The following is a 20,021-nucleotide window of genomic DNA, read 5'->3' on the forward strand; positions in this document are numbered from 1 at the left end:
CGGCTCCGGCCCGGTACCCCCCGAGGGGCAGCCCGGGAGGCTGGTGGGGCCCCTCCCAGTTCCGCCGACTCCCGCTGCGGAGGAAGTGCGACCGCGCCCTCGCCGTGTCGGCGCGGCCTCTGGTCCGGCAGGTGGAGGTCAGGTGGGTCACGGCCCGCCCACCCTTCACCTCGGCGGGCAGACGGCGGACAAGCTGCGCCTTTGTTCGCTTGTGCAGTCCTGATCGGGCAGGAGGGCTGGGGACCTTTATAAAATTAGGGCTTTCCTGTTAAGGGAAGACCCCCAAAGTCTCCCACGCTGCCCCTGGGAGAAGGGATCCGAGTCGCAGTGTGTGCGCTCTGCCCGCCTGGCCCGTGCGTCCTGCAGGACTGCCGGCTACTGCCAGCGTGGATGGCCCTTAGCAACTCATAGTGCGGCTGATTACAGAGACTGTTACCTGCAGGTGTTTCCTTAATTTGGGACAGCTGCCCTACACTTGGGAAAACCTTTGTAGGATTTTTTGGTAAGGGGATGGAGGCCCTTCCCCTTCCTCCAAAGCCTGCTCCCGATAGTGTCTTAAATTTTTTCCGCTAAAATTTCGTTACCGCTCTGAAAGACCAAATTCAGAATAATGTGCTCTAGAGTTGATTAAACCAGTTGCAGAGGAGTGTTTCCGTTCTGTAGACGAAGGGTCATCATCTGTTGATAAGTGTTCTTGTTCATGGGAGGATGGCTGTTTGTCATTTTTCACTTTCTTTTCATCTAACTCAGAAACATTCCTTCATGTAAACATCTTTACAATTAACTTCTTTCGGATCTGGCAGTTGATTTTTCACTTGAACTTATTTTTTGTAAGAAAATAAGAATGGATAAGGCGGGAGATTTCCTGCTGACATTTTCTGTTTTAAGGCGGATACATCTGGTGGAGTACACTTGTTTATAAGACTACTCCCTTGTGTATCTAATTGTTAGTAGGCCGTAAAACCCTTGTGAGTTTTACCCAGCTATTGAGCCTCTCACAGAAAAGGTATTCAGGATAGATTGCAAGATCATTGTCAGAACTATTAACTTTACCTACAGCATAATGTAGTAAAGGTTCTGTGGCATTTCGCTGACCTGAGCCGGAATCCTAATTCTGCCAGTTGCTTGCTGTGTGACTCAGGCAACTTTCTGGAGGGCCTGATTCCCAATATCCTCATCTTAAGGCTAATACCCATCTCATAGGTCTCTTGTGTGTTGCATGAAATAAATGCATGCATAAATGATGAATTTACCAAGCCCACCCACAAGGCTTGCTTAGTAACATAGTATCGAATGCCCCATATTTTGAAATAAAGGACTTTGCTCCAATGAAGCTTGCAGACTCCTTGCCTGTGCTATTAGTTACACCAAATAGTAGTTTCTTCATATAGCCAACAGTAGCATTGAACTGCTTTAGTTACCTGCTCTGACCTGGCCAACACCCTTGCCACAAGCAGTGGTGTCCCTTTGCCACTCCACCTCCTATACACACACGTTATTGCTGATGAAGCTGTTTTTCTGCTAACTACCCACCCACGCCTGTGGGCTTGGAGGACTCCTCTGCTGGTGGGTGGTCTTCCTCTGTCCTTTGCTCTTTTTTTTTGAGGAAGATTAGCCCTGAGCTGACATCTGCTGCCAGTCCTCCTCTTTTTGCTGAGAAAGACTGGCCCTGAGCTAACATCCATGCCCATCTTCCTCCACTTTATATGTGGGACGCCTACCATAGCATGGCTTGCCAAGCGGTGCCATGTCAGCACCTGGGATCTGAACCGGCAAACCCCAGGCCACTGAAGCGGAATGTGCGAACTTAACTGCTGCTCCACCAGGCCAGCCCCTGTCCTTTGCTCTTGCCAGCGTCACTTTAACCTCAGCCCATACTGTCACTGTGTGTGCCATGATAAATTGATATAGTTAGATATTTTCTCTTTCATTAGGCGATGAACTATGAGAGTGGAACCTTGTCTTCTTCGTGTTTCTTTCCCCAGTGCTTAGACATTTAATGTAGTGAGCAGGCACTGCATGGAGTATTGCAATGGTTCAGAGATACCGGATTTCAGACCAGTAAATGTCCTGAAAAAAAAAAGTTACAGACTATTTAGATGTACCAACTTCTTGGCAAAATAAACTATTGCTTCTTGTTACCATCTTTAATGTTTTAAAAAAATGTGAATGCTATTATTTCAGAAAAGAAGAACAGGCCTTCCCAAGAATGAATAGGAAATCTTACTATGTGGGTGCATATGCAAAGTACAGGATATTTTTGCAGAAAGATCCAGCCTGTGCAAAGGCTCTGTGGAAGGAGTCAGTCTTAGGACAATCAGAGTGCCTTGGAGAGAAAGATGGGTGGAGCCTTGTAGGCCACGGGGTAAGCGGGGGAGGTCTGGATTTATTGTAAGCTTAGTGGGAAGAGTTTAAACATGGTGGGGATGTGCTTTAATTTATGTTGTAAGAGGATTCTTGGAGCGCTGTGTGAAAATACTTTGGAGAGGGGCGAGAGTGAAGGAGGACCACTGTGAAGCCTCTGTAAGCTTGCACAGTGGAGCAGTGGAGATGGTGAGCAATCGAGTCCACAGGTGTTTTGGAAGAGGAGCCAGCAGGTCTTGGGTTGAGTGTGGCAGGTGAAGAGAAGGAAGAGTCCAGGGTGATGTCACAGATCCTGTGGGTAGTGTGGCCGCTTTCTGAGGAAAAGAAGACAGGAGACGGAGCATGCTGAACAGATGGAATTGAGAGTTTAGGGTTTTTCTAAACAGCTTTATTGAGATATACTTTACAGACCATAACATTCATTCATTCAAGTGTCCAATTCATTGATTTTTAGTAAACTTACAGAGTCATGCACCCACTGCCACAATCCAATTTTAGCACATTTCCATTACCATAAAAAGATCCCTTGTGCCCATTTTGAGTTACTCCGTGTTCCTGCTCCCCACCCAAGGCAACCACTAATCTACTTGCCATCTCTAAGGATTTGCCTATTCTGGGCATTTAATGTAAATGGAATCATACAATATGTAGCAGTTGTGACTGGCTTCTTCCACCAAGCGTGTATTTTCCTGGTTCATCCGTGATGTAGCACGTGTCTGTTCCATGTTCCTTCACATTGCCGAATAGCGTTCCATTGTATGGCTAGACCACATTTTGTTGATGAGCACTCGAGAGTAGTTTGGGATGCACTAACTTTGAGACACTTTCCGCATCCATGAGGAGAAGTCAAGTAGACATTTGCATGAATCTGGACCTCGGGGAGGTTTGGGCAGGCGTTGTAAATCCGTGGGTCATTAGCATGAAGATGGTATTTGTAAGTTAGAGGAATGGGGAGATCACCGAGGATAAAGAGAGAAAGAAAGAAGGCCCAAGCCTAGTGCCAGGGAATGCCAACATCTGGCAGTCAGCTAGAGGAGGCTGAGCTTGCAAAGGGGAAGGCACAGCAGAGGTAAGAGTAAACCAGTGCAGGGCCGGTGGGCCAGAGGAGTGGTGGGCTGAGAGAAGGCTGTTGTGAGAAGGAGCCAGGGGTCTGCTGCCCATCCTACTGAGAGGTACTGTAAGGAAACAAGAGTCCCCTGACGTTGGCAACACGAAAGTTGTGGTGGCCTTGAGTGGACTGGAGCAGGCCAAGAGTGATCAGAAAGTGAAGTAGAAGATATCAGAGGATTCTTGCAAATTCACTGTGGCCAATAAATGAGAGATTCAAGCTTAAAGAACGTATCGTTGTACCTACAGTTCAGTTTCTTTCACCTTTCATGTTTGCTTTTTTATTTGATTGTGTGCAACTTGGTTAGCAAACTACAGCCTGCTCAGTGTATTTTATCATATCACGTTCCTGAGCATTTCTCCATTCAGACTGTGTACTAGTGAAATACTAATTAGCCTTGTATATCAGCCAGGCTTGTGTTCAGCTTGATTGAACGGTGGCTTAAACAAATGAGCTGCTACGTGCAGAAAGCTTTAAGTCCAGAGGCAGAGCATCCAGGGTTGGTATGATGCCTTCTTAAAGCCATCCGGGGTCTCAACTTCTCTCTTTTCACGTATGCACAAAAGGAGGCGTATCCTCTTGGTTGCAAGATGCGGCTTCACTTCCAGCATCAAACCTTTGTTCCAGGACAAAAGAAGGGGAAGAGTGAAGGACAAAAGGCCCATGCCAGAGGAGTCCACCTCTTTTCAAACAGCTTTCCTGGAGTCCCCACCACCAGCCTCTACTGACATCCCATTGTCCAGAGCTGTCACATGACCACCTAGCTGCAAGGGAGGCTGGGAACTGTAGTGCTGCCTGAGCAAAATTAGGGTTGCCTTAGTACGAAAAAGAGAGACAAGGGGTTTTGGGGTCGGTGCCTGCCACACTCTAAATAGATCTTAATTAGATGAAGACTAAAGAAGGGAGGCAAGTGAGAATCCTAAGGCATTACTTTTGAGAAAGTGCCAAAGCCTGGAACTAGGTGACAGACCAAGAGAACAATTCAACATTTCTGTATCTCATGGAATATTTTTCAGAGTTATAATTTGTTTGAATAGACTGATGAGTTGACCTTCAGATTTTTTTTTTTGTGATGGAGTAAAAACAATTTGATGTAAGCATGCATTTGTTTTGTACATGATAACGTATAAATGATGGATGGTTTCACAAGGTCAAATCAGTGCATTTGATCTTGAACAACAGCATCCCCTGTTGTTCTTTGTTTTCTTTTGTCACATTGGGGATAAAAAGAAAAGGATATGGTTGCTGTTGGAGTTGGCATTAGACCATCTACATTTCAGGCTTTGCAATAGCTGTAGTGGTTCATATATAATGAATGCATCTAGCCGCAGGAAAAAATAAAAGAATCCATCAGAGAATATACATGAGCAAGAAGAATAAAATGATGACTGCTTGGGCCCTGGTGTAATCACCTACACGCAGACTCTACACTTTGAGGACAAAGCCATCGGGGCAGCTCCTGGTCAGAGGGTCTGGAGGGTAATTGGAGCTTAGTAACTGAACAGACACATGGTACATTTCTGACAATGATGCTGTCAGACACTACGCTCTTACATCCTTATGATCTTTCAGAATTACCAATTGGCAACAAAGTATAGTCAGCCGCCTAATGAGTTTCACTCCTGGCACTAATTTTGTCGATTAAGTGGAACCCTAGTATTTTTGCTTCTTGCCACTCCATCCATTTGTCTCTCTCAGAATCCAGGAGGGCCGGAACTGTTTATCTTTGATCTACTGTAGTGCCTGGCCCAGAAGCCTTGCCAAATATTTGAACTGGATTGCCAAGGGAGTTTGTGCCCAGTAGTGTTGTGGACTCATTTCCTCTGTATCTCTGGGCTGGGAACCATTTGTGTCCTTGAATAGCTGCCTCATTTGTTTATTTTTTGATTGACTTTTAGATACTTTCTCTGCTGCAAGAATGTAAGATGGATCCAGAAGAGCAAGAACTATCCACTGATTACCGATACAGAAATTACTCTTCAGTGATTGAAAAGGCTTTAAGAAATTTTGAATCCTCGACTGAATGGGCCGATCTCATATCTTCGCTGGGCAAGCTCAACAAGGTATGTGAGGCACAGAGTGCTTTGATTGAGTGGAGGAAGGGACCCAGCTGTCTTTTTATTATTTCGAGGAATTATCCTTTTATTATTACACTACATTCTGATAACAATTAGAAAATGCAGATAAGAAAAACCACCTGTAATTGTGTCCCCCAGCATTATCCACTGTTAACCTCTCAGAGTCCTTCCCTCCTTCCAGCTTTTGTTTCTGAGTGTAGGATCATCGTGTGGATACTGTCACTGGAATAGCTGAGCAGTCTTTTTCTCAGTCATATTTAGGTCTAAACAAGATCAACTTTAAAATTATCCAGTCACTTATTCAAAGATTAATTGTTCTTCACGTATTGCTTAGGATTTTTATGGCATTTTCTTCTTTGGTCTACTTTTTTGACCATTTTACTGGTGATTGGTAACTTCCGGAAGAATAAAGGATGAAATAAATACTGAAATCTGTTCAGAAATTGTGTGTGTGTTGGACGAGGGGAAAGAGGTCAGGTCTAGGAAGACCAAAACTCTTCACATGTGGGCTTAACCTTGTGTTCTCTAGAGGGGACCAATGTATTTTCTCATCCTTCCCAGAAGGAGAATGACACAGTAATCCCCACGCCCTCAGGTGACCACTATGACCTATAGGTAGAAGATGTCTGGGCTCGAAGAGGCCACGCCCAGGGCCCCTGGCTGTGATACGTGACTCTGGAGCCCGAGTGCCATGTGGGAGTTGGGAGGTGCCCTGCCCTGCCCTGCCGATCTCCACTCCCCGGGTCACACGCAGTGGGGGCTCTAACAGACATCACTGAAGAGAAGGGATTTCTCCATTGACCTCTTCAAGGAATGGGGGAGGGTGAAGAATACCAGCAGCCTGACCCCGGGTGTAATGCCTGGGCAGCAGTCCAGCACCAACCGCCAGAAAGCCGCATCAGCACCCACAGATGGCTATCAGACAGTGGAGAGAGGCGGTTGTTACAGGTGGTGGCCCAAAAACTGCGTGGTCTCTTGCGAGGTATATTTACAACATGAGAACGTCGTGGCTGGGTGCTGGCTGGGATGGACCAGTGTAATAAAGCAGCAAATAAGAGCTTGGGAATTCTTTGGTCGTGGAGCCCTAACTCAGGAATTCTCAAGCTAAAGATAATATTCCTCATCTTGCATGAAGGTGGGTTGCTTTTTTAGGGGAAAGAGAGAAGCACTGAAATGGGATTTAGGCAGATTCAGGTTCTTCTAAATGTTTCACTATTTTAGTACTTGACTCTCCTGGAATCTAAAAATAGCATACTTATTTTGGGAGGAGGTGTGTTCATTATTTTTTTGTTGAGGTACAATTCACATTGCATAAAATTTACCATTTAACCTTTTTAAAGTGTACAATTAAGTGGCTTTTAGGGCATTCACAATGTTGCACAACCGTCACCACCATCTAGTTTCAGAACGTTGTCACCACCCCAGAAGGAAACCCTCCTCATCCCTGCCTCTTCCCAGTCCCTGGCACCACTAATCTACTTTCTGTGTCGGTGGAAATTTCATCTAAATTGGAATTGTGCGATATATGGCCTTTTGTGTCTGGCTTCTTTCACTTAGCATGTTTCCAAGGTTTGCCCCTGATGTAGAATGTTTCAGTACTTCATTGATTTTTATGACTGAATAATATTTCATTGTATGGATAGACCACATTTTTTTTTCCCCTGAGGACAACCAGTGCTGAGCTAACATCTGTGCCAATCTTCCTCCGCTTTACATGTGGATCACCACCACAGCATGGCTAACGAGTGGTGTAGGTCTGTACCCAGGATCCAAACCTGCAAACCTAGGCTACTGAAGCAGAACGTGCCAAACTTAACCCCTACACTGTGGGGCCAGCCCCTAGATAGAATACATTTTGTTTATCCATTCATCAGTTGGTGGGCATTTGGGTGTCTCCGTTTTGGCTCTTGTGAGTAATACTGCTGTGAACATTTGTGTGCAAGTTTTTGTTTGAACACCTGTCTTGGGTATATATCTAGGAGTGGAATTACTGAATTATGTGGTAATTCTATGTTTAACTTATTGAGGAACCACCAAACTGTTTTCTCAGCCGCTACACCACTTTACATGCCCACCAGCAACATATGAGGGTTCCATTTTTTTCACATCCTCGTTAACACTTACTTTTTGTTTTTTTGGTGATAGCGATTCTAGTGCGTGTGAAGTGGTGTCTTGTGGTTCTAATTTGCATTTCCCTAATGACTAATAATTTCATATAGATATGTATTTATTGGCCATTTGTATGTCTTCTTTGCAGAAATTTCCATTCAAACACTTTGCGTATTTTTTAACTGAGTTGTTTGTCTTTTTGTTGTTGCTTTGTAAGAGTTCTTTATATATTCTAGATACCAGGCCCTTATTGGATATATGATTTACAAATATTTATTTCCCATTCTTTGGGTTGTCTTTTCACTTTTTTGCTAACGCCCTTAGATGTGCAAAAGTTCTTAATTTTGATGAAGTCTAATTTATCTATTTTTTCTTTTATTGCTTGTGCTTTTAATGTCATATCTAAGAAACCATTACCAATCTGAGGTCATGAAGATTTGCCCCTGTGTTTTTTTCTGAGAGTTTAATAATTTTAGCTTTTGCATTTAGGTCTTTGATCCATTTTGAGCTAATTTTTTTACGTGGTGTGAGGTGGGGCTCCAGCTTCACTCTTTTGCATGTGGAAGTCCAGTTGTCCCAGCACCATGTGTTGAAGAGACTCTTCTTTTCAAGGGTTTTGGAACCCTTGTTGAAAATCAGTTGGCCGTAGATAGATGGGTTTATTTCTGAACTTTCCTTTCTTTTCCATTGATCTGTGTGTCTCTCCTTATGTCAATACCATACATGTTTTGATTATTGTAGCTTTTTAGTAAGCTTTACAGTAAGTAAGTGAGAGTCTTCCAACTTTGTTATTCTTTTCAGAATTGTTCTGTTTATTTTGGATCCCTTGAAATTCCATGTGAATTTTAGGATCTGCTGCTCAATTTCTGCAAAAAAGCCAAGTGGGGGGGCTGGTCCCGTGGCCGAGTGGTTAAGTTCGCGCGCTCCGCTGCAGGCGGCCCAGTGTTTCGTTGGTTCAAATCCTGGGTGCGGACGTGGCACTGCTCATCAAACCACGCTGAGGCAGCGTCCCACATGCCACAACTAGAAGGACCCACACCGAAGAATATACAACTATGTACTGAGGGGCTTTGGGGAGAAAAAGGAAAAAAATAAAATCTTTAAAAAAAAAAAAAAAAAAAGCCAAGTGGGCCTTGGATAGGGATCGCACTGAATCTCCGGGAGAGTGTTGCCACACTAACAACATTGTCTTCCAATCCGTGAACACAAGGTGTCTTTCCATTTATTTAGGAACACATGCGTTTTGAGCTAGGTAAAACAATAACCTTGGTAAGTGCAGTTCTCGAGCAATGATGTATTCTGTTAAACAGGCTTTGTTTCAGTATATCTGAAAAAAATTCCTAAAACGTCTCATCATTTTAACTCACCTTTTGAAAGGCAGGTTGTCAAGTACGGTTGAACCCCTCTTTAAGGAGTTTTTAAAGCATTGGCCATTATTCATTCACTAGCAATATGAGCACCTACGATGTGCCAGCCGGTGTTCTAGGTATCAGGGTATAGCAGAGAACAAAACTGACAAGATGCTCCCCACTTTCTGGGGGGGATCAGGGGGAAGCTGAGGATAAAATACATGGGGTGCTAGATAGCAGTGAGTGTCCTGGGAACAGTGAAGAAGGGAAGGGACGGTGAGTGTTAGGGGGACATTGTGATATTATATGGGATCATCAAGGAAGGCCTTGCTGAGAAGGTGCGTTTGACCAAGTATAGAGGTTCTGGTGTGTCTGAGGCCAGTGAGGTTGTCACGAAGAGAGAGGGAGAGAGTGTAGGAGACGAGGCCACAGAGGCAAGAGATGGGGAGGGCATCCAATCTTGTAGGTTCTTTAAAACTGGAATCTGACGGCGACTTCTCAGTTCGGGGGAGCCCTGAGGGAGTGCTGAGCAGAGGGGCATGATCTAGCTTCCCCTGTAGCATGCTAGAACCATTTCCAGCTGCTCTGCTGGGGGTAGGAAAGAGATGGGGGTCAGGCAAGGCAGAAACAGGGAGGCCATTTAGGAGCTGTTGCCATAACATAGGTGGGCCAGTGGAGAAGGGTTTGGATTCTGAATATACTTCGAAGGAATAACTAACAGAATTTGCTGGTGGATTGGAGGAGGCATATAAGAGGAAAAGAGGAGTCAAGTATGACTCACAGGTTTTCTCCCAGGTTTTTGGCTTGAGAAGCCTCAAGGATGTGATGGGGAGACGGGAGGAGCCAGCCCCATGGGGTGGGCAGGGAGAGCAGGGCTTCACTTTGGGATGGCCTCTGCTGGGTGTCCCAGTGTGATGTCTATAGGCAATTGGATATGAGTAGTATTGGATAAAAATTTTAAAAGACAACTTTTTATTAAAATTGGTACCCAATTCCTTGTAATCCCACCGTGTCCTCTTTGCGGCTCAAGTTTCCTGTTCTCTGCTGCTATGATTAGGCAGTGAGTGAGAGCAGCCCCCTTGAAAAATTTGCAAGATATCGGTGGGATGAGGGTGACACCATCTGTCCCTACCTCGGCCCTGCCCATGGCAGCTGACATTCATAGCATACTGTGTGCTAAGGACTTGACGTGCATTCTTGTAAAATATGCACAGCATATCTTGAGGTTGGTCTCAGGCTAAGCAACTTGTGCCACTCAGAGCCAGCAAGTGGCAAAGGGAAGGCTCAGACCCTGGCTGCCTGGCTCCAGAGCCCACGCTCTTGAGCTTTTTCCATGTCAGTGGCTGTCTGGCTCACACGGGGACAGGGATACACCTCTTTGCTCTCAGGGGCGCTGTCTTCATTATCCAGATGAGGTAGATGCAATTGTTTGCCCTCTTTTATTGATGAAGGTTAACTGACTTGCCCGACGTGATACGGCTGCCAAGTGGTTGTTACGCATTGATTTGTAACCCCCGGCACCTCAGAATGTGACCTTATTTGGAGATTGGGTCTTTACAGAACTAATCAAGTTAAAATGAAGCCATTAGGGTGAGTCCTGGTCCAGTATGACTGATGTCCTTATAAAAAGGGAAAATTGGGACACAGAGATGGACATGCATGGAGGGAAGACAGCATGTGAGGATGAAGGCAGAGATCTAGGTGACGCAATTACAAGCCAGAGAAAGCCAGAGATTGCCGGCAAACGGCCGGAAGCAAAAAGAGCAGCCTCTCCCTCACAACCTCAGAAGGAACCAACCCCACTGACGCCTTGATCTCAGACTTCTGGCCTCCAGAACCGTGAAACAATCCATTTCTGTTGTTCAAGCCCCCGATGTTTGGTGCTTTGTTACAGCAGCCCTAGCAGACTGATACAGTGCTAGATGCAAGATGTATCAAACATCAAGGTGCTGGGGATATGGCATTGAATGCCAAGTTCCTGCCCTCTTAGCATGTAAGGCTTTGTTGGTGGAAGACGGACGAAATGAATAAATATGTGATGTTGGGTGCTGAATGTCAAGAGGAAAAATAACGCGGGGAAGTGGGGTGGTGAGGAAGGAATATGGTGTGCTAGTTCAGACAGAGATGGCTCTCTGTTAACGTGACATTTGAGCTTTGAGCACAGGCCTGGATGCCGCCATTGAGCTGGCAGGGAGGCCATCTGGGGCGTGGGCCTGTGTCCAAGGTACAGTAGGGGCAGGCGTGGCTGGGGTGGAGAGGTGATAGGAGATGGAGGAGGTAGCCAGGGCAGATCACGGAGTTTGGTTCTGCAATGGAGGGGAAGCCGTTGAGCTTCCAGGAAGGCTCTGAGCGAGGGGACTGCTGCCTTAGGTGTTAGGAGAATCCCTCTGGCTGCCTCGTGGAGAGTGAGCCTGAGGTAGGAGCTTCTGGGTGGCAGTGGGCAGCTTTAGCATCAGAGTAGAGTCACTGGACGTGGAGGGTTGGGAAGGTGCTGGAGGGAGCAAGCCCCCATCGGCTTAGTGATTACTTAGGTCTGGGAGACAGAACTTGTGCATTCAGGGCTGTCTGATAGGAGTTGATGTGAATAAAGGATTTTCTTAAGGCTCTAGTGATGGCCAGGTTTTTTGGACTCGTGTGTACACAGAAATTTCAGTGAGAAGACAAGTGATGAATTAGTAAAAACTCTTTATAATGCAAATATAAACAATACTGTAGTATAAAAAGGTTAGTTCAAGATGCTTTCTAATTAAGGTAGGTGATAGATTATAAAACATCAACCATAGATTCAGAACAGGGGCTCGGAGAGCTCAACTCTTGACAAATGAGAAAACCGAGCCCCAGAAGGTCTTGGTTTGTGCAACCAAAGACAAGTTCTAACTGCATCATTTTTTAAATTTGCTAAACTTTCAGTATCATTTTTAGAATTTTTCTGTATTAGAGAAAAGTTTATCCTTTATGGTTTTTAGGTATATCAACATGAATAGGGTAATTTTTGCTTAATTGTTTATCAGAGACTCCAAGCTATCGTGTTTCCTTAATTGTTTTTAGATAAATTTTAATCAAGTACATTTTGAGCCCTTATGAACCCAACCGCTGTACCAAGCCTGGATTACAACTTTGATTATGGAAACAAAGGATAGTAGAAATGAGTAAAACTCTGTACATTTAACAACTTTATCACTAAAACTTTTTTTTTAATATCATAATGGTCCTAAGTGAACCACATTTTTTGGCTGCTTTTATTCAATACCCTATTGTTTTACTAAATGACCAGAAAGCAGGTGACGTGAATAGCAGGGGAAGTCAGAGGTCTCGGGTGTTGTTACATGCTTCAGCTTCTAACGTCTTACCACTTAATTACACACGCCTCCTTTTTAAAGCAGAGCCTCTTTATTGTGGCATTTCGGGCTTAGCGCTGTGGTATTGTGGGAAGATCGTGGGCTGGAGCTCGGAGACCAAGTGAACTGCTCTGGCCCTTTACAGATCAGCCCTAAGACGACTTCTGCCTGAAAACTCGATGAGTCTGAACTGGATCCTGAATTTTACCCTAGCCCTAGTCAACTGCTTTTCTCTGTCAAGCAGTATTAGTTCAGATAAAGCCTTCTTAGTTTGGGATCTGTAGTAGGTCGCTAGGGCTGCCATGACAAAATTCCACAGACTGGGGCCTTAAACAATAGAAATTTATTTCTCGCAGTTCTCGGAGCTGGGACGTCAGCATGAGGGTACTGGCAGATTCCGTGTCTGGTGAGAGCCCTCTTCCTGGTTCACAGATGGCATCTTCTGTTATGTCCTCACATGGCAGAAGGCGTGAGGGAGCTCCCTGGGGTCTCTTTTATAAGGGCCCTAATCCCATTCATGAGGACTCTGCCCTTATGACCTCATCACCTCCCAAAGGCCCCACCTCCAAAATACCATCACATGGGGGTTCACAGACATTCAGACCATAGCACTGATGATTCGTGCCCATCTGACTGCACCAGCTTCTTTATGGGGGCTGTTTGTGGGGTGGCTTTCAGGGGGGTTCATCCTTCCAGGTCGGGCTTTCCCCTGTGTCTCCTTTTCAGCCCTCCCCAACCTCTTCCCCCTGCACTGAGACATGGTTTAGATCACTGCTCCTTTGGGCCAGCCTGATGAGCGAGTGACTGGAGCAGGGCCGTGAGCCCCTGTCTGCCTCCTTATTTATGAACTGCGGCTCTCAGCCTCCGTGATGCCTGGGTCCATCATGTCACCTCACTTTAGGGCCCCATCTGTTACAGTATGATAGCTCAGTTTGGGGCATTAGTTTAGTCATTTCCCAGCAACCTTGTGCTGCCGTCTGGGACGGTGACCTTAAGGGTAGAAGTTGGGGAGTGTAGACAAGTAGAGTGTTACGGTCATATTGGAAAGATGTGGGTTTTAATGCCTTCTGAGAAGAGACCAAATTGAAAGGATGTTGTTGGCAATTATTGACTCCGTTCACTTTTAAATAAAGTAGATCCTGTACCTCTTTGCAGGAGAGAGTGGTAAGCACAAGGTCCATGTGTCTCTGGCAGGGTTCTGATTTTCTTGGCACCAGAACTTAGACAGTGCAGCTAGTAGGACGTCAGGTAGAACTCTGATGCCTAACATGTGGCAAAGGCTGCCAGACCCTTTGCCACAGTTCTGTTGTCCTTCTTTTGGTAAGTGACACATTGGGCCTCAGAGGGCATTATTGCTCACATCCTACCCCAGGTTGTCCAGAAGGAGCTGAGAATTGGCAAGGGCTTTTCTGATTCAGGGTTGTTAGAGCTGCTTGAAACACCGTAGGCTGACGTGGTCCTTTTGGGAAGAGCATTTCTCTTTGCTGAGAGGAGCCTGGTATACTTTCGCTGATTGATAGTCTCCTTATTTTGTGTGTAAGCAAAGGATATTTTCATCATTCTTCCTTTCACATCTGCTGGAGGGATGGAAATAGTTTAGATTTGGACGGATGAATTATTCCTCCAATAATCTAATGACAGAAGCTTGTCTGGCAGAATTGAGTTTATGGATAGGGGAAGGGGCTTGTGGTTCCGTACATTTTATAAATTCTGCCACAAAGGTTGTGAAACTAGAAACTTGATGTCAGGCTGGGGTCAGGAAGGTGCTGTGGACTGAATTGTGTCTCCCCCTGAATTCCTGTGTTGAATCCCTCACCCCCAGTGTGACCGAAGCTGGAGCAAGGGTCTTCAGGAGGTAAGTAAGGTTAAATGAGGTCGTAAGAGTAAGGCGCTAACCCGATAGGGCTGTGGCCAGCCGTAAAAGAAGAGGGAGAGAGCGAGCCCTGCCTCCTGCAGGAGACGACACAGCGGGACGGCAGCCGTCCACAAACCAGGAGACCCGAATCAGCTGCCGCCTAAATCTTGGACTTCCAGCCCCCAGAACCAGGAGAAATAAATTTCTGTTCTTTAAGCCGCCCAGTCTGCGGCATTTTGTTACAGTAGCCCAAGCAGACTAATGTAGAAGGAAAAAGTTAAACTTAGCTATTTTTCCAAAAAGGACAACTGATTGGACATGAACATCAATATTCAAGCTTGTATTTGAGCCAAATATAGGCATTCCCATTTATCTTTTTTAAATGGTCTTTTCCCCCTTTTTTTTTTTTAGAGCTTTGTTGACATACAGTAAACACTGCACATATTTAAAGTGTATAGTTTGATGAGTTTGGATATGTATATCCTGTGAAACTATCACCACATGAAGATAAGGGACTTGTCTCCATCACCTCCAGAAGTTTCCTTGTGTCTTTCTGTAATGCCTCCCCCCGCCCCCGCTCCCGTCTCAGCCCTCATCCCCAGGCAACCGCTGATCTGCTTTCTATCACTATAGTTTGCATTTTCTAAAATTTTACATAAACAGAAGCATACAGCATGTAATCTTTTCTTTTCTTTCTCGTCTGGCGTCTTTCACTGAGCAAAGCTATTTTCAGAGTCATCCAGGTTGTTGTGTATATTGACAGTTCGTTCCTTTTTACTGCTGAGTAGGATTCCATGGATATACATTCTTTTTTTATCCATTTCCCTGTTAATGGACATTTGGGTTGCTTCCAGTAGGTATATATTTAACTTTTAAAAAAAACTGCCAAACAGTTTCCAAAGTGATCGCATCATTTTCCACCGCTCCAGCAGTGTACGAGAACTCCATTTCTTCCGTCCCCTCGCCAGTACTTGGTATAGGCAGTCTTTTTATTTCAGCCAGTGTTAGTGACTCTTGCATTTCCCAAATAATTAATGATTAGAGAGTTAGTATGTGATTATTATAAATTTGTTTTAACCCTATAGAAATACAACACAAAGGTAACTATAAGAATCTTTACTGTTTTATTATATGTAATGGCAAAAATGTTAGACATGACCGTCCTCAATAGGGAAGTGGCAGTGGAGTAAATCGTGATACAACAGTATGATGAGATATGCAGTCACCCAAATAAAGTAGAGTTGTAGTTGCTAACATGAAAAAATGCTCATGATGAAACAAGGGGGCAAAAAAGGACAGGTTGAACAGTTCATAGCTCTCTCGGTTGTGTGTGTGTGAGAGCAAAAGGGAGGGGGGTTTGTATAGGAGTAGACAAGATCTAGAAGCCCTTTATTGCTGGACTAGTTCACGTCTAGTTTTTCATAATTCTAAATGAAGCTTTAATGAATGTCTTTCGGCACATGGCTGTTTTTATCAAGGCATATTGTCAGAGGTGGAGTTGCTGTGTCGTTGGTCATAGAGTTACACCTTTGGACTCATGAGTCTGTGTGTGGACTTTATTTTGTTCCACTAATCTGTCTGCATTGGTGCCAGGGCCACAGCCTTTAAACTGCTGTAGAGTCATGAGCCACATAACAATGTTTCAGTCAATGATGGACCACATATATGATGGTGGTCCCATAAGATTAGTACCATAGCCAGGTGTGTAGTTAGGCTGTCCCATCTAGGTTTGTGTAAGTACACTCTATGATGTTTGCACAACAATGAAATCGCCTAATGATGCATTTCTCAGAATGTGTGCCTGTCATTAAGTGACACGTGACTGTAATTTATAATGTCTTTATCTGGCGGGACAGGTTCTCTACACTAACCTAACCACCCTTCTCTTTCAGAATTTTTCCGCCATTCCCAGGTTGTTTTCTTCCAGATGAACTTTAGAATCATTTGTAGAGTTAAAAAATATCTTTTGGGTGTTGATTGGTATTAGGTAACAATTTCAGAATATTTTGGGAGTGGTAGTTCCCTTCATTGATTAGAAAGTATTTACTTATGTCCCTAAGAGTTTAATTATTCTTATGTAAGTACTTCCTATTTCTTAAATATATTAGATATTTTATACAGGTATTTGTGCTATTTTGAATGGGATTATTTTCCACTATATATTTTCACTGGTTGCTGGCATGTAGGAAACTATCAACTTACAGAATTTGGAAACTGGCCGTCTTAATGAATTTATTTCTGAGTTTTTTCAGTTGATTGTTTTGAGTTCTTCAGGTAGTCAGGCAAGCCATCAATCAATACTGAATTTGTGTTTTTTCCTAATATTTTGCTACATTTTCTGAAACAGTGTTAAATGATGATACTATCAATGTATTAGTTACAGTAATGTTAGCTGCTGTAACAAAGAAGTCCAAAAATTCACCACCGCCAATAAGATTGAAGTTTCTCGCTCATGTATCAATTCAGCATGGTGTTCCAGGTTGGGCACTTCTCTTCCATGTGGTCATTCCAGGGACTCTGCCATCTTTAACACTGGCTTTCTGAGTTGCTCTCTTCACTGCCATTCTGCTCCACAGGAAGAGGGAAGAGCATGTAGGAGCAGGCATAGACTTAATGGCATGTGTTACTTCCACTCATATCTTCAAGGGGGAAAAATATCCCCTGGCCCAGCAGCCGTGGCTCCGCTACAATCCTTACCACAGGAGAAGGGGGGCCTGCTTTGGGTGGACAGTTCCAGTCCCTGCCCCCATGCGGCACACACTAATTTTGACAGCGCCTCTAGTGTTTCACCATCCGTGCACCCCTGCTGGCTCCATCGTATTGCTTGTCTCGTGAAGGATCAGTTTATTCCTTATCTACTGCCTTAATAACTTTTTTTTTTAAAGATTTTATTTTTTACTTTTTCTCCCCAAAGCCCCCCAGTACATAGTTGTATATTCTTTGTTGTGGGTCCTTCTAGCTGTGGCATGTGGGACGCCACCTCAGCGTGGTTTAATGAGCAGTGCCATGTCCGCACCCAGGACTTGAACCAACGAAACACTGGGCCGCGTGCAGCGGAGCGCGCGAACTTAACCACTCGGCCACGGGGCCAGCCCCATTAATAACTTATTTTTATATAGCAAGACATGTCTGTCATTTCACTACCTGATCAGTTGGTAAAGTGCTGAATTGCTTTTTTTCTAAGCAATGCAGTTCTGCCTCACATTTGACTCATGCTTTTGGTGATTACTGACTTAAGCCAGGTTCTGCCAACACCTGAGATAGGCCTTGGAAGTAAATATGTTGGAAGATATGCTGATGCAGATGTGGAATAAAGGAACGCTGAGCTTGGCGGCAGAGCACCTGGATTCACGTTCAGGCTCACCACTTACTTCTGAGTTTGGGGTAGACATGCTGGTTGCCCGCCCAAGAGCCATTCACCCTCTTCTTTCTTGTCAGGAGAACCCAGTTTTGTCTGGGGATCAGGTGGCGATGGGCTACAGAGTGGTAGCCCCCATCTCCCAGCCCCAGCGGTAGATGTTGTTCTAGGACTTGATCTTAGTAATTCTATTTTCTTAGGCGGGGATTAATGTAGACAGGGGCACATGACCTTCCCTGACCCCCAAGACATGGCAGGCCAGCTTCTAGAAAGGATTTCTTCTCATGCAGAGAGACAGGAAAGGAACAAACACTGATTTTTTTGCTCCTCTCTGTTGTTGTGTGGGGCCAACTCTGAGGCCAGGAGAGGAAAAGGCTGAGGGTTGTTCAGCTCACCGTTGGGAGCAAATAAGCCTGAAAAGGCTTGGGTCCTTGTAGGATGCCACTGAGACCTCGCATTAACCGAATGCAGAAATAATGCTCCTCTGGACCAAGGGTTCTCGGCCTTTGCACTGTTGACATTCTGTGATGGGGAGGGGGTGCTGAACTGTGCATCAAAGGAGGTTTATCAGCATCCTGGCCTCTGTCCACTAGATGCCAGTAGGACGCACACAAACACACCATGTTATAACAGCCAGAAATGGCTCCAGACGTTGCCAAATGTCCCCTGGGGGCAAAATTGCCCCGGTTTGAGAACCACTGCTCTAGACTTTTGGTTGTGAGGTGGGGAATTTCTTCCTTTAGACTTGTATAGTTGGATATCATATTCCTTACAGCCAAAAGCTTCTTAACTGAGCCAGCGACCTTGGACCATCCTTAACCCGTTAGAGCCTGTTTCCTCTGAGGGCTGATGCAAGGACACTTGTTTCTGGACAGTGAAGTTGTTTGTGTGTCCTCATGCCGGTCCGCACCCTCGCTGTCCGTGTTGGCGTGGTTCTGGGTGGTACCAGGGTCTTTATAGAGTAACTGCAGGGGATTTTCTGTCTCCCCGTCTGCAGAGGTTTTGTCCCAAGTACGGAACTTCCGATGTATTTTTGAGGAGTTTGTTTTCTTCCAGTGCCAGCTTTATTCAAGTTACGTGTTCTGCTTCTTGGTTCTGAGTGTCCCTGCCCGTCTTATAGCTGCTGGATATTGGAGAGAAGAGCCAACTTGGGGCTTGAATTCATCTGGAGAGAGCCAGGCTTTCGTGCCTTGGTCACTGTTCCTGTGTGCCTTCTTGGCGGCCCTTTCCCTCCCAGCCACTGAGAGCTTATTCTTCAACTGTCACTGCTTCTATGCAGATGGCTTGTCTCTGGGGACAAGGAAGCAAAGGAAAAGCAAAGAGGAGGACTGTGGTTCACACTGAGATCAGAGTAAGCAGGCGATGCAGTGTTGGGGAGGTGTGTTCTTTGCCTCCCAACCCGCGACTCCGAATTACATTCCATTATGAATTACTCTGGTGCTGATGCTGCACTTGCTGGTCGCACACTCCCAGTGCTGAGGCCCTTGCGGGTGGTGGAACCAGAGCGCCCTGGGAGGATGCGTCCTGAGCTGCAAACGGCCATTCTGAACCCATTCAGCTGCGGCATTGAGGATTGGGAAGGGCCTCTCGGGAGGTCTCTAGAGAAGGCTGCTCTGTGTGGAAGGGTAGCATTTAGTCTCTGTTGAGCGTGCCAGTTCTGTTCTCCTGGGTGTGAATTTTGAAGACTATTGAGTTCTACCAGCAGAACATTACAAATAATGAGACTCCATCCTCAAGATGTTCTTCCTTCTCTTGTGGCTCTAACAAGTTGATTTCCATACAGTAGGCTTTGGTTGGTTTGTTTGTTAAATATTTTGTATGTGGGTTAAAATGTGTAAAGCAGAAAAAGAACATTTTCATACACTGCATCATTTAATATCTTCATGGGATGATTATTTTACTAGGTCTTCTGGTTTGTGATTATAAATTCTTAAGTGTTTCAGTATTCTCAGCATCGTGTGTGACTCAGGGTTTAGAATATGTTTTGAAGGGCGCGTTTGCCCCACACGTTCGTTTTCTTGCCTGTACAGGTGGTTCCCAATAGAACTCAATTGCCTTCGTCGCCTGCCATTTTCCATCATTTCTGAGCCTACTGGCCCGTAGCCCCCCCAAAAATAGTGATACCTTTTAGTGAGCCTGTTATATGCTTGTCAATCATTATTTTTCAAACCTATAACCCTCCAAAGTTGGTGCCATTCAGCTCCTTTTACCGCTGAAGACACTGAAGCTCAGACTTTCTTGAGGCTTCTCTGTCACGTGGACAGTATTTCAGCTGAGCTAGCGCCACTGCGAAGGCCACTTTGGAGGTGGGAGTATATGGATGTCAGGGAGCGCTGGGGTGCACTGTGCCTGAAAAAGAGTAAAATCTGGAAACATGGAGAGCATCACAGCCAGCCATGCAAAGTTTCTACATGGGAAGACAGGGAAAATGGGTGTTAGTGGTGAGAGTAAGTGGCCTTTAC

The 20,021-nt window shown here is 45.1% G+C and overlaps 1 protein-coding gene across 8 annotated transcripts in view; it reads left to right on the forward strand.

The window, feature by feature from the left end:
• The window catches only part of DOP1B (DOP1 leucine zipper like protein B), a 98,144-nt gene that overhangs the window by 363 nt on the left and 77,760 nt on the right, over positions 1 to 20,021 (forward strand). For all 8 annotated transcript variants that reach the window (XR_011495402.1, XR_001398171.3, XR_011495404.1 and 5 more), the window contains exon 2: positions 5,371 to 5,535. Coding sequence is in view for 4 of the 8 variants with exons in the window: in XM_044750652.2 (XP_044606587.2) it covers positions 5,398 to 5,535 (138 nt within the window). In the remaining 4 variants the exon portion in view is untranslated. The remainder of the gene's footprint in view (positions 1 to 5,370; positions 5,536 to 20,021) is intronic.

Source organism: Equus asinus, chromosome 18 (assembly GCF_041296235.1).
Source record: "Equus asinus isolate D_3611 breed Donkey chromosome 18, EquAss-T2T_v2, whole genome shotgun sequence".
NCBI lineage: Eukaryota > Metazoa > Chordata > Mammalia > Perissodactyla > Equidae > Equus > Equus asinus.